The sequence below is a fragment of the Corvus moneduloides genome, chromosome Z (genome assembly GCF_009650955.1).
Source record: "Corvus moneduloides isolate bCorMon1 chromosome Z, bCorMon1.pri, whole genome shotgun sequence".
Lineage (NCBI taxonomy): Eukaryota > Metazoa > Chordata > Aves > Passeriformes > Corvidae > Corvus > Corvus moneduloides.
The window spans coordinates 15,226,762-15,240,515 of NC_045511.1; the positions used below are offsets into that span (position 1 = coordinate 15,226,762).

General features: G+C 54.0%; 1 protein-coding gene across 1 annotated transcript; it reads left to right on the forward strand.

Moving 5' to 3' along the window:
* The first annotated feature begins 2,401 nt into the window (after positions 1 to 2,401).
* On the forward strand, positions 2,402 to 12,707 carry LOC116437754. Its single transcript, XM_032095887.1, has 11 exons — positions 2,402 to 2,598; positions 4,995 to 5,177; positions 5,749 to 5,994; positions 8,025 to 8,261; positions 8,594 to 8,884; positions 9,148 to 9,245; positions 9,505 to 9,697; positions 10,313 to 10,433; positions 10,820 to 10,866; positions 11,263 to 11,337; positions 11,478 to 12,707. The coding sequence occupies exons 1-11, from the start codon at positions 2,487 to 2,489 to the stop codon at positions 11,552 to 11,554; spliced, it is 1,680 nt and encodes a 559-aa protein (XP_031951778.1). The 5' UTR covers positions 2,402 to 2,486; the 3' UTR covers positions 11,555 to 12,707.
* The last annotated feature ends 1,047 nt before the right edge of the window (positions 12,708 to 13,754 follow it).

Consider the following 13,754-nt stretch of genomic DNA (forward strand, 5'->3'; position numbering starts at 1 on the left):
CTGCCCGCGCGCCGCCCCTCTCGGCCGGGCGTTCATGGGGCTCGCTCCACCACGCGCTGCGCGGGGCTGTGTGGGGTCCGCCAGGTCCCGCCGCTCCCGCCGCTCCTCGCTCCGCCGCCGACACTGCGGCTCGCTTGGCTCCGCCCGCACGCGGGAACTGCCTCGCTGCTGCTCGCAGAGCACTCGGTGCACGTGGCCTGGGCCGCACGGTCCCTGCGCCAGGCTTCCCTTCGCCAAGACACAGCTGACATTGCTCAACAGTCTCCGTAATTAAATAATATTCACGAAAATATTCTTCCATTGGCATATATTTTGACTCCAGTATTAACTATGTCCAAACGGTTTTCCAAAAGCCCTTGGTAAGAATTAAATCCCAAGAAACATAGAAAAAGTTCTTAAACAACCATGCCAGGAAGTGTTTCAGTTCTTTATGAGCTTGAATCAAGCTAAAATTTACAAATCGTTGTTCAAGAATCATTTTAAGTTTAAGATAAATGTCCATATGCGGCTCTGAGAGCCAAGAGTCTTCCCACGGTTCTTCCATAGTTTAGATATGGAATAGCAAAGCAAAACCAAGAAGAGGAATCCAAAGTTTCCAGGGTTTATTCACACAAATCAGTCGCTTAGGGATCGGGGATCATTCTGCTCACAATTCTCCACCATTATGTTGCAGTGGGGATACTGCAACATGCATATACCAAACCAGGAGTCCCGTGGAAAGGAAATATATATGGACAGACAGATTCTTGCTAGATGTTTCAGAGATGTTTATTTCTCCAGCAGCATGGCCGGGGCTCTGCCGAGGAACTGTTCCAGTCACGGGACCAAGGGTCCTTCTGCCCACACAGGGAACACAAACCAACCAATGGGAACGAGGCTGAGCAGGGGCAGGGAAACCCCGTGTCTGTGCCCTCAGGGCCCCTCTCCCAGGGCTACATGGCAGGGGAGGGACCCCAACAAGTGAGTGCTGGTTGTGGCCATTCTCCTGGGTGCTTGCACCTTTGTTGACTGCACAGGATCGAGAAAAACCTGGTTCCCAAAGGACAGGGATCCACCAAGGAAACAAGGAAGACATGACTTAGTGCTGCTGCTCCTCTTGCTGAAAGCTTTCTAGAAGACTTCACCCATTAACCTCACAACAGCTGCATATGACACAGCTGGACTTGAAGTACTGATGTTCCCAAATGGACCTCAGGACACATCTAGTTTACAGAAAGCCCTCACTGTTGCTAGTTTATTGGGATAATACAGATAGATACACCAAGCACTGTCCTGAGGATGGTGGTTCCCAGGAAAGGATCTGTCAGGGAACTCTGGGCCAATGAGTCCCGACTGGGCGGTGAAAAACACCCTGGTGACAGCACCCATTGCCAGAACACTGGTAACGTTGGACTGTAAGGCAATTTTGCTTGTCTATCTAGGAAAACACAGAGAGAGAGAGACTGTGTAAAGCACAGAGCTGAAGGAGGAATGGCCCAGGAGAGCTGTCACAGCGCAGGGAGTCAGGACTGATGTAAGCTTGAAGTTGTGCAACAGTGTGTGAGCTGAAGAGGGGCTCAGAGAAGAGCTTGGTAGTGAGCAGCGACAGGAGACTGGGGGAGTGTGAGCATGCCCCAAATGGAGAGCACTTAGAGAATTCTCTCCCATACCCAAAGACCCTACCTGATCTCAACAGTAACAGGAACAAGACACCTCCATCCAGCTCCAGGAAGACCCTCTTAGCCCCATACTGTCCACACTGTCCAGACTGAGGGCTTCCCATTCTACAAGGCACTGACAAAGAGCAGCTCAGAGCAGGAAAGGTTTGGAGAAGAAAGGAAAAGGGAACACTTCCAGAATCAGGAGCTTGTCTGGCCTGGAAACTCTACTGGTGGGAGTCAACAGCAAGAATGTTGCAGCTGGATCAGTTCAAGGTAATAAGAAGAGAGAGTTTTGGAAGTATTTAAAAGATATGTAGATGTGGTTCTTAGGGACATGTTTTAGTGGTGGGCTTATTGTGCTGGCTTAGTGGTTGAACTTGATGATCTTAGAAGTGTTTTCCAACGTAAACAATTCCACAATTTTAAGGCAAAAGTGATGCATTATAAGAGCAGCCTAGGGTGACCTTAGTCACATTAATCAGGGGTGTGTTCCTCAACGTCCTCCACTGGACCTGGAAGGAGAGAGGACAGAGACAGATATGAGAAGGTTTTGGAGGTGTTTGTGGGAACAGGGCTATGGGAGCCTGAGGTAGCCAGGGAAGAGGCTGGACCAAGACACCTGGGAGACTGCACGGAGCCTGTAGCCACTGTCCATGGGAAGATGTGTGAGAATCAACACTGAGGCTAGTGGGATGCTCTCTTACCAAAGAGGAAGCTTCTTGCTCCACATGTGATTCCCCTGCGGGGCTGTCTCATTTCTGTGTGAGCTCCTCTCCTGCGTGGGGTTGCACAGACACCTTTCCTGAGCGGCTCACACTGAGTCCTGCCTGGGGACTTCATGCCAGCATGGCCCTGCCAGCGCTGGCTCAGACATTCCTCCTGGTCCTTGCTCCTCTGCTGCTTGCACGGGAACAGATGCACCACAGTCCTATGACTCCGTGGGTACATACTGAAGCAGGTAAGGGCAGACTGTGCCTCTCTCTTACAAAAATGGTTTTGCTGCCTCCGCTCTTTGCTACCTGGCCCTACCCTGCTCAGCCCATAGCTGAGGCTATGGGAAGGCTGAAGCTGGTGTCTGCATCAGCCTGGGACACTCAGGCATCCTTCAGGTTGTGGTGGGGCAAAGCTCTATCTGGGATGGAGGGCAGCAAGCCTTGGTGTGCTGGGAAACTTCCATGAGCATGGGAGTTGCAGCGTCCCTCTAAGAAGTGGGTAGTGTCACTGGGAGCAGGAGGTGGCTGGCTCTTGTTATGCAGCAGACAGATGAATCCGGGGTAATCAGAGCAGTGACAGCCTTTCTGGGCAGTCCAAGCAGCACCCCTGTCACAGGGGAAGGTGATAATGGTGCTCATCAAAGAGGTGGGGAGCTGTGAGCTCTGTTAGCTGGGATGCCTGCTCTCTCCCATAGTCCCTGGGGTTGAGGGAACTGTAGATTAGTGTGATTGCTCGTATCAAAAGGCTTGTTCTGTTCTTTCTCCATACCAGGAGGGTTAGGGGTAGCTCCTGGGTCTCTGCTGGGCTCTTCCTACAAAAATGTGGGCATTCCTATGGTGATTGTGTGCTGTGTTGAAGTCCCCATGGGGCAGAGCACGACTAGGGGACCTGAGCTGTGAGTCATTCCCTCTGTAGGGAAATGGGACCAGAAGTGGCTAGCCAAATCATCAGATGGGTCATGAGTCATGCTGCCCATCACTGGTGGCTGAAGGGATGCTGCCCTTCCAGCAATGGGCAGCTCTCAGCTATCCTGGGCAGGATAGAGCCTCTTCTCCTCTCCTAGTCTGTACTCATGACTGGGACTGACCCAAAAGGATCCTGGATGTCACCCTTGGGCAGGGTGTGTGTTACTTCAGGGTGTTTAATGGCAGGAGGGGGGAAGGTGTGTGAGGGGGGTGCCTAACGAGGCTGGGAACAAGTCAAGGGTTTCATGTCTGTCAGATAGTTTGTTTGTCACAGTGAAGTGTGTGCTCTGAAGGCACTGGGAGAGACACAGCTGAGGGGGAAGAAGTTTCGTGTCTGCACCACGTGGTCTAAAAGGATGGGGCTGGTGACAACTGTCCTTTGGGGTGGAGAGCTGGGAAGAGGATTGAGATAATGGCATGGAAACCTGCTACCAGACAAGGGAAGTGGTGAGGGCTGGCTGGCAGGAAGTGGGCAGCTGCAGCTGAAGAGAGGTGTTTCATCCTCATTCAGGGAAGGCCACCTCCATGCCCAGTGCCTCCTCATGGACTTATTTTGCACTGAGTGAGCAAGTCTAGGTGACATGTCTGCCAGGCATGACAAGGCAGACTCATTTTGGGTGAAGTGCAGAGGCTAGGCTGAGCACATTGAGCAGGGTGTGAGCTTTGTGGCCACTGGTGTGAATGTAGGTGGTCTGAGGGGCAGGCTCAAGTTGAAACCTTCTTTCACCCAGTGTAGAAAAAGCTGATTAACACACAGAGTCAAAGTATTTGATTTATTTACAGTTCTGCACAGAAAGGTGTGCTAGGTCACAAATCCACACAGCCAGCACACCAAGGCAGACAAAAGCAGGTATAGTTACACAGACACAATCTTTGGCTATTAGTATATCTTACTGAAGTCACTGCTTGCATGCGTTACTATGACTCATCCTTTCCCCTCTTCACTGTAAAAGCACAGTGTTCCAAGAAATTATGGTACATGCTAGGTGAATGGTGGTCTTTTTGAGAGAAGGAGGCGAATGAACGGAGAACGTGCGTTTTTTACTACTATTAAGAGCAAGGATTCATCACTAGGGTGATGAATAATGTAACAAAACTCGTCAAAACTGGGTGTTTGTTAGGTCACAGGTAAACATCCTGGATGAGAAGAGTGTTATCTTTTTTGTTTTTCCCCTTTCAGGGACTTAGACGATTCATTTTCTGTCGGCCTCATTCCTGTAGTTAATGCTTCCACTGCAGAATTGCTTTGTTCTTTCTCTTGTTACCTGCAACTTTGCTCCTGTTATTCACCACTGCTGCTGGCAGTCACTTCATGGGACCTAGCTGTGGAGTCTGGAATAGCAGCAGAGACTCCCTGGGTCTGGTGCACTCCCACAGCATCTGTGTTTGTGGGAAAGAGCAGCATCCCCCAGGCTGCTGGATCCCTCTGGCTAGGGTGTCTCTACAGCAGCAGGTGGGCAGCAGGGCCTGTGGATAACCCTGCTGCACTGCCCCTGAGGGTGTGAGGAGGGTAAAGCACCTGGGGGCTGGGGCTCATCCTGGGAGGTGCTGTCTCTGCCACCCCTCTGAAGAGAGGGAGAGAGACTGGCACCCCTGTGGATGGAACACCCTCGCCCCGAGGACGCTGCTGGAGCCCAGTGACCCTCAGGCTCTCCCTCCTGGCCTTTGCACACAGGAAGATGTCCAGCTCCCTCTGACTGGGACCCCAAACTGCAGTTTAAACCGAGGAGGAGCAGCTATGCCTTGAACGAAGTGGTGCAGCTCAGCTGTGTACGGGAATCTGTGCCATCCGTCCCACGGATCCAATGCATTTCCAGAGGGACCCGGATTCTGTGGAATGACACTGCCACCTGCAAAGGTAAGCACAGGCCTGCACCACCCTGACCCAGGGTCCTGAGCTGGTGACAGACCCTCCGTGACCTGGTCATGCACGTGACAATGCAGGAATGGCAGGCCTGGATGCCTTGGCTTTCCCCCATGTCCTGGCAGTGATGATGCTCTTTTTGTCTCAGCACCTTGCTGTGGGCACCTGCCAGGGTCTGTGCTCCTGGGGAGAGGAGTCCTTCCCAGACAGCATCTCCTGCCTCAGCTTTGAGTAGGAATAGCTGCAGGGGTTCTGCTTGTTTGCCTGGAAAGCTTCTCTAGGGTTTGGGTTGTCTCTGGTGTGGGAGGTTGTTACTGCTGCATGGCTCACCTGTGCATGAGGGAGACAAGAAAATGGGGGCTCAAACACCCCATGGAGGGGGTGGAATCCACGGGAGGCTTGTGAGTCCTGGAGATGGAGTGACGAGGAGCCCTGTGCCCTTGGACAGTGCCTGGGCATATGACACTCATATCTGTTGGGGTGAACAGGTCTCATGAGAGACCTGTCCCAACCCTCCTCTCATAACCTCCCAGAAGTTCTCCTCACCCAGTTTTGCCTCTGACAGAAACATGCCAAAGGCCTGCTTGGTGGGACCCCAGACTCCAGCTGGCACCAGCCCGTGACAGCTACACAGAGAATGAAGAAGTGACTCTGAGCTGCAACAATGGTTTCCAGCCATCTTTCACCCATGTCAAATGTGCAAACAGGGTTCAGCTATTGAATTATTCTGGATCTCTAAAGGGAGATTTGTGGCTGGGGAGAAAGAGCAGTGACGTGTGGATTCAGCTTCAGGGGAACATAGTGTGCCTTGGTAAGCAGGTGTCAGGAAGTGCTTCCTACTGAGCTCTGTGGTCAAATTCTGCCCCGTTCATCCATCTCTGAGCTTCCATCATCACTGTGGCCAGGGATGCAATTCTGATGTCATGTCAGGGCCACTCGGATCTCAGCACCACTTGGGTCTCAGCGCTTTTGACACCTGAGACCATTCCCCTACTGAATTCTGGCACAACCTTGTCCACCACCAGCCTGGAGAGGCCCCAGCCCCAGCTGACAGTCACCCACAAGGAAAGCCCCATCCCAACCAGCCTTGCCAAGGAGTCCCATCTAGCAGATGGATGTGTCACCTTCCCTCTCCCTTCAGGGGCTAGAGGGACTGCTTGGGATTGCTGACACCCTGCCACATACCCTGCTCCTCCTTGAAACCTCCCAGCCCAACTAACCTCCACTTTCACCTCTGCCAGAAACATGCCAAAAACCCCACTGGAGCCAAAGACTCCAGCTGGCATCAGACCAGGAGAGTTATGAGAAGAATAAAGAAGTGATGCTGAGCTGTCCCAGGGGTTTCCAGCCACCCTTCAGCCACATCAAACATACAGGAAACGTTCTGTCTGTTATCAATGGAAAACCTGTATACAGAGAAGCTTGGAATGAAAGGGACAGCAGAGGCAGTTGGATCAGATATTCAGACCAAGTTCAGGGCACAGTGCCTTGGCAAGGAAGCCTCAGGAGCTTTCCTAACTGCCCTGTTCTACCCTTCCTTAGCAGGGAAGGCAGGCTGTGGGGACACAGGAGGTTTCTGGCTCTGTGCTGCCTGGGAAAATTGCAAATGCTGCTGAAGGCAGTGTCGAGGCAGCTCCTGAGTCTGCCCGGTGCCTGCCCTGGGGTTCCAGGGGTGCCCTGGTGGGGAGAGGGCTGATGCCAGCTTTAGTCCCTGAGGGTCCTGGCAGGAGGAAGTTTTGGTACAAAGGTCCCTACCTTGATACCAAAGTAGCCATTTTGGCAGTAACCAATGCTGCCCATGGCACAGGAGGTCAGGGTCCATGCAGGGCTCCAGGCTGCATTCACAGAGAGCTGGGAGGTGTGTGGGAGACACAGGTCTCCCTAAGGGCTTCTGGCAAGAACATGTGCAGAGAAGTCAGGCTACAGTGTTGTAGGTCTGACAGGTGTTTATGACACAGGTGACAAGAAGCCTTGTGTCAGGGTCTAGGGGATCGCAGAACTCTGCTCCCTGTGTCACAAAATCATAGAATTGTTTAGGTTAGAAAACACCTCTAAGATCATCAAGTCCAACCATCAACCAACTCTACCATGTCATCTCTAAGTGCCACATCTACGTGTCTTTTTAATACCTCCAGGGATGGTGACTCCACCACTTCCCTGGCAGCCTGTTCCAGTGCTTGGGAATCCTTTCACTAAAGGATTTTTTTCTAATATCCAATCTAAACCACCCTGACACAACCTGAGATGGTTTCCTCTTCTCCTATCACTTGTTACCTGAGAGAAGAGACCAACCCTCACTTCCAGCAATAGGATCTGCCTGAGCCGCCTTTTCTCCGGCTCCTTCAGCTGTTCCTTATCAGACTTGTGCTCCAGATCCTTCACCCTCAGCCCACACAAGAAGGGTAAAGCCTGGCCCCTCCTCATGTGCCAGTCTCCCCTCCCTGTCCCTGCTGCATGCTGTCACTGTGGAGCCAGCTTTGGGGCTCAGGCTTTATGCCTTCTCAGGAGGAGTCAGGGTGTTGTTGTCCTGCCTGAGGGACAAACAGGGCACCAGAGTCTCTGGGCAGGCTTTGTGCACAGTACAAACCCTTCATGGGTTCCCCTCAGTCCCTGACTCCAGCTCCTTCTGGCCTTTCCCAGGAGGTCTGGGGGAAGAAGTTTGGAGTCCATATCCTCATCCTCTTGCCAAGAATTGATGTGGAAGGGCTGCTCTGTGCAGTGTCCTGGAGCTCCGTCCCTTGCCCTGGTGGGCCAGGGAAGGGGATGCCCTGCTCCATCCCCTGGTATGACCTGTGGAGCCATGCTCTGCCCAGCTAACACCTTCCCATCTTGTTGGTGCAGAGAAATGCCGGAAGCCCCAGTGGGACCCCAAGTTTATCTTTGACCAAGAACAGGGGACCTTCAACCCAAATGAAGTGGTGAAGATGAGGTGCCCTGAGGGGCACTGGCCTCCACCCATGGAGATCAAATGCGTGATGTTGAAGCCAAAGGAACGTTCCATGATTCCTCGTAGTGGCTGGATAGTGAGGAATGGCACAGACAACTGGCACATTATGGAGGAGAACTTGACCTGTGTGGGTAAGTTAGCAAGCCAGACACCCTCCCAGTGCTCTCAGTGTGTGCTCCCCAGGCTTGGAGAGCAGTTCTGCATGTGTGCCACAGCATCAGTGCCCTGTGCTTGGGGTGGTCAGGGCATGGCAGAGAAATCCAGAGAAAATTCTGGATGCATCCGAGGTTTGTGTCTGTGCTATTGGCAACTCTGGCATGTGTAGTCTGGGAGAAGGCAGAACGTCCTTGTCTGCTCTGTGCTGGGGACAGGCTAGTGAGGGAATGGTGAGGTTGATGGAGTTTGGTGTCAAGGCTTGGAGGGGAAGGGAGGGAGTGATCCTCTCGGAATGCTCCCTTCACAGATGTCCTCCAGGTTGTCCCTGAGACCCTGAAGATTTCCAGCACCAGCATCAAACTGAACTGGACTTGCATGCTCCCTGACATGTGCCAGCATATTCGGGCCAGGTGCCGGCTGGAGCAGCGCTCCTCCTCAAACTGTGAGGGTGAGGAGGTGAAGGGAGAGGAGATGTTACAAGGCCAGGAGGGAACTTTCACCTGCTCCCCTCTGCAGCCCTTCACTGTCTACAGTGTCACAATCTCCCTGCTGCCTAGCACAATCCTGTACACACGGCTCCTCAGGACAAAGGAAATGGGTATGTTTACATGAAATGTCAAGATGCTCTTCACCCTGAAGCTCAGCCAGGGCATCTGCTCCCTTCTGTGAGGTTCCTGGGATCAGAGCTGCTTGCTGCCTGTTGGGATCTGGGGCAGGGGCTGTGCAGGGCCCTGCAGCAGGGCATGTCCCCTTTTTACTTTCGCCCTCCTCACCACACTGTTGCTGCTGTGGGGGACAGCAGCCTTTGTGGGGGACAAATACTTGCTATCCTTGCATGATCCTGTTCTCCTGTGCTTCCAGTGCCAGACAAACCAGAGGAGCTGTGGCTGGATCCCAGCACAGGGTCCCTCAGATGGAAGGCGCTGCCCTCCTGCAAAGGGGAGATCATTGGATACCAGGTACCAGGGGTCCATGGAGTGCCCATGGTCCCCCTCACCTTTCCAGGTATCTCCCTGCCTGGAGCTCTATGCAGGCACCCTGAGAGAGGTGTGAGCCCTCCTTGGCTGGGGCCCACAGGCTGTACACTGCTGGTGTTCCTGGTAGGGCCTGGTCCCCTTGTGTGCCCAGCCAGCAGCCACAGCCCCTCTTCACAGAGCTGCCCAGTGCAGAAGCAGGATGTTGGTGCTACTGTCTAGCAGCTCCTTGTCCTTCCTCCAGCTGAACATCACCACCATGAGAGCAGAGGACGGCAGCTTCCTCGAATTCAGTCAGGTGTTGGTGAACCAGTCTGTCTCTGAGTACGTGCCACCTCGTCAGACAGCTGGCAGCAAATACGTGGTGACAGTGCAGGGCCTCACAGCGGCTGGGGCTGGGGCTGCATCACAGCTGGAATTCCAAACCTATGTCCTGGGTAATGGTTGTTCTGCCCTGGGTCTGGTTGGGGTGGCTTCTTGGGGGTGAGTGCTGAGCCTGGAGCAGCTTCCTGTGTGTGCAACCACCCTGTCCCAGCTCAAACAGGGGCAGAAGTGTGGGCACCTGGCTCAACAATAGGGATGGGGCTGGGTGAGTCCTGCCTCGAGGGCTTGCATTGCCAGGTCTCCAGAGGAGCTGTGCTGCTTCAGCCACTGTGTGTGCCTTTGATAGCAGACCTGCCCCCTCTACTCTTCCACTGAAGAAGGTGACACCCATCCCTGCATTTGAGTGCATTTGGCTCAAGGTCAGAGAGCCCTAGGGCTGCTGAGCCTGGGTCTGTGTCCTCCTGCTGTGTGCAGGAGGGCTGAGCAGGCTGCCAGACCCTCCAGCTGGGAACATGGGACAAGGCCCTTTGCTCCAGAGCCTCCCTCTGCCCTACCCAAGCAGATGTGCAGGCAGGGGAAGATGCTGTCTCACTGGCTGTCCCTGCAGCAGCCAGGGCAGCAGGGCCTGGACGCGCACGGCTACACACATGGAGACACCCAGCACCAAGGCTGGGGCCACTGCTGGGGCATGGCCTAGGCTGTGGCACCCACTCCTCTCTGTGTTTTAGTTTCAGGGCAGCCTCTGGGCCCTTGGCCTGGCTCAGCAGTCACAGTAGTGGTGGTGGTGGTGGTGGTGGTGGTGGTGTTGATCCCCTTGTCTGCAGGGATCCTCTGGTTCATGCTGTCCAGGTGAGTGGCAGGAGATCTGAAGTCTCAGCTTTGCCTCAGGCTGTGCTGTGCTGTGGGGTGAGTGGGGATGGAGAGGGCTCCCCAGCTGCTCCCACCCTTCTCTGGGTGCAGAGGATGCAGCTGGCTGGTCCTACCACAATTTGGTTCTAGGGCTCCTGGCTGGGGCTCTAAGCCCTGGGGCTCAGGGCTGGAACAGGGGCCCTGTGTGCTAAGAGACCCTCTCCCCTTGTTGCTGTTGCAGCCACCGCTGATGTCCCCTGAGGTGTGGGTGGGCAATGGCTGCCAGGGCAGAGGGAGGGTGTGCAGAAACCTCCGTGCCACTGCTGCTGGGTTCAGCAGGGTCTGGCCCACTCTCACTCACTCAGGACTGCCCTTTGCCTTCCCAGAAAAAAGAAGGCCTTGCCCAGCAAAGTCGAGGAGGATCATTACACAGGTAGGGTTCCCAGCACAGAGGGGACTGCAGGGCTGGAGCTGGGAGGGGAGCAAGTGTATTTCAGGAGGGCCCGTTGCCATTCTGAGGTGCCTGCAGGCAGCCCAGCTGGCTTTGGCTGATCTGTCAGAGCAGTGTGTCCCACATCTATTCTCAGCTGAGACCCTGCTCAGTGGCCTCTTCCAGCAGCTCCTGGCTGGGGTCTCTCCGAGGTGCCAGTGAGGGTTGGGAACTGCTCTTCCTTCTCACCCTCTCTGGGGTAGGCAGCAGCTCTTCCCAGCCCTGCTGTCCTGATGGTGTGCATCCCAGGATGATCTGCATCCTGCCCAAGGCTGCCCTGCTCCTTCTCCCACAGTCCTGGGGTCCCTCAGGCTGTTTCTGTCCTCTTGTCCCCCCCAGAGCTCCAGCCCTATGAGAATGCACGTGAGGATAATTACTGTGTGATGAAGACTTTTCTGGCAGAGAAAGATGCAGGTAGGAAATGGGTTGTCCTGCCTGTGACCCCACAGGTCACAGAGAGAGTGGGAACAGGCAGCTGTGATGGTGTGTCTGAGCTCCTCATGCTGCCAAGGGCATGCAGCAGCCTCTGCCCCGGGTTCTTTTGATCTCCTCAGGTAAATATGGCCAGGCTGGAGAGGCATTTCCCAAGCCCCTGCCTGTTCTAGTGTTCTCAGGAGAGTCAGAGCAGTGAGGAAGAAGAGCAGCTGGAAGGGACATCTGAGGCTCAGTGGTGATGGCACTTCCCTTCTTGAGGCTTGGCCCTCCACCACTGGAAGCAGGACAATCTTGTGGTTCTCGTGGGTTATTGCTTCCCCTCAAACTTTCTCCTTCATCAAGCTCCAGAATCCTCTGTCACAGCACAGGAGCAGCTCAAGTAATGGGATGGCCTTCTTGTGGCAGCAAGGATGTATTCTGGTAGTTGCCCAGTGCTCTGGCATAGCCATCTCACCAGCATCTTGGTGCCTGCAAATGTCCCCTGAGACTGAAGGAGCTCACAACTCCTCTTTCCACCCTGTGTCCTGTATCCTCCTAGACCCTGTCCTCTGCTTGAGGTTGGCCCAGCTGTGCTGCCCTGGCCATTATGCTGCTGTGTCTGAACAACCAATAAATTGTTCTGGTTTGCAGGGGCTGCCTGGCCCACAACAGTTCCCACCTCATCATGGGTCCTCCTTGCTTTGTGCGTGAAAGACTTGACCCCATGAATCTTCATGGAGGGGCTTGGAGTAGGCTTTTCCAGCTCCTGGCAGCTCCAAGGAAGCACACCTAAGGTGCTGCATGCTCCTGATGCAATGCTTTGAGTGGCTGCTTTCCCTCCTCCCCATCCTATAGGTAACACCATCTCCACTTTGCATAGCTGGGCCTCTGTGTTGGTCTGTGTCCCCCTCTGTGGGTGGTGGTGCTCATCTCCCGTTTTGTGATGTGAAGTTGGCACTGGACCTCTTGGGACATCTGTGTCCTGCAGCCTTTGGGATCTGCTGGCCCTTGGCTGCTGCTGCTGTCCCAGCATCACTTCCAACAGCCGCTGTCTCCCTCCCTGTGGGATACCAGTGCCCAGTCTGGATGCTGAGGCACAGTACCAAGGCTGTCCTTGGTGAGGAGTGGGCTGCTGGGCAAGGGGGCAATCAACCTCTCTTTCCTCTGTGTGTTGCCTGCAATGTTTCCATCTCCTTCTCCTGCCCTTGGGTGCTCAGGTTCTACTGAGTTCCCTGGACTCAGGTATGACAAGCTGGTTCTGGTTGTGCTTTTTACAGCTGTCCTGGGTTGGAATGTATTCTTTTACTGTCCTCATGAGCTGTTGGAACCAGCAGTGTTTCCTTTCCTCCTCTCTCTGGACTATCTTTTTGTTAATGAGCCCATCAATGCCTTGCCTCATGACTCATCATCCCATTGTGAGATGTTCCACACAGAAGGAGGAACCAAGCATTCCATCCTGGATATAATCTGAGATTCCGAACACCACAGACACCCTTTCCACTGGATTCCCAGAGGACAGGAGCTACACAGCCACCACTGGACCTTCTGAGGAAGAGCAGACCCTTCTACAGGATCACCGCTTCAACAGAACCACATCCACCACTTCAGGAGGAGTGCAGCCACCATCTTATTGGACTGCTACTGCCACCCTGACTAACAGGGTGTCAGGTTGTATCCTGACTGTCAGTTTGAGCCAGTGTTTTCTGCCTTTTTTTTGATTTCCCTATTAAATTGTTATTCTGACTTGGTGCCTCCCACTGGTTTGTTTTCAAACTAGTACAACAGCCCTGAACACAGAGCTGTCATGGTTTTTTGCTTCAGTGTTCTCTCTCTCCCCTGTCAAACCTGCCAATACCCAGTGTAGCCTGGAGGCTGAGGGGCAGCCTGAAGGATCTCCTTGTTGAGGAGCATGCTGCCAGAAGATAGAGCAATTGACCTCTCCCTTCTCCAGCTTTTTTTTTAGCCTGGCATGACTTGCATGTGCTGGTGAAGACATGCTTTGACAGTTTTCGTATGAGCTGTCTGCCCATTTCCTCAGTACCTGCAACTGGCCCCTGGGACCAAAATATCTCCTTCCTGAGGACTGTTGCTGGTATGATGTGTGTGCCTGATGGAGCTGCTCTTTGTGGGTACTGGGCAGAGAGGGGAAGATGAACTGAACCCTGTGTGGCTGCTGCTGGTTGAGAAAGAGGAATGAGCAGGCTTGGGATAGGGGAGAAGAGTTGCCACCTCCACGATTGCCCTGCTTCCCACGCCATATCCCCATAGCCAGTCATACCCTGGGCTGTCAGCCTCATGACTCCACCAGCTCTGTCCAGACAGCCAGTAAAGGCTTGTGGTTTGGAGGGGGCTACCTGCTGTCCCCCAGCTCCTGCCTCGTCACCTCATTGCCCTTGTGAGGTGCTGTTCCCTGTGGG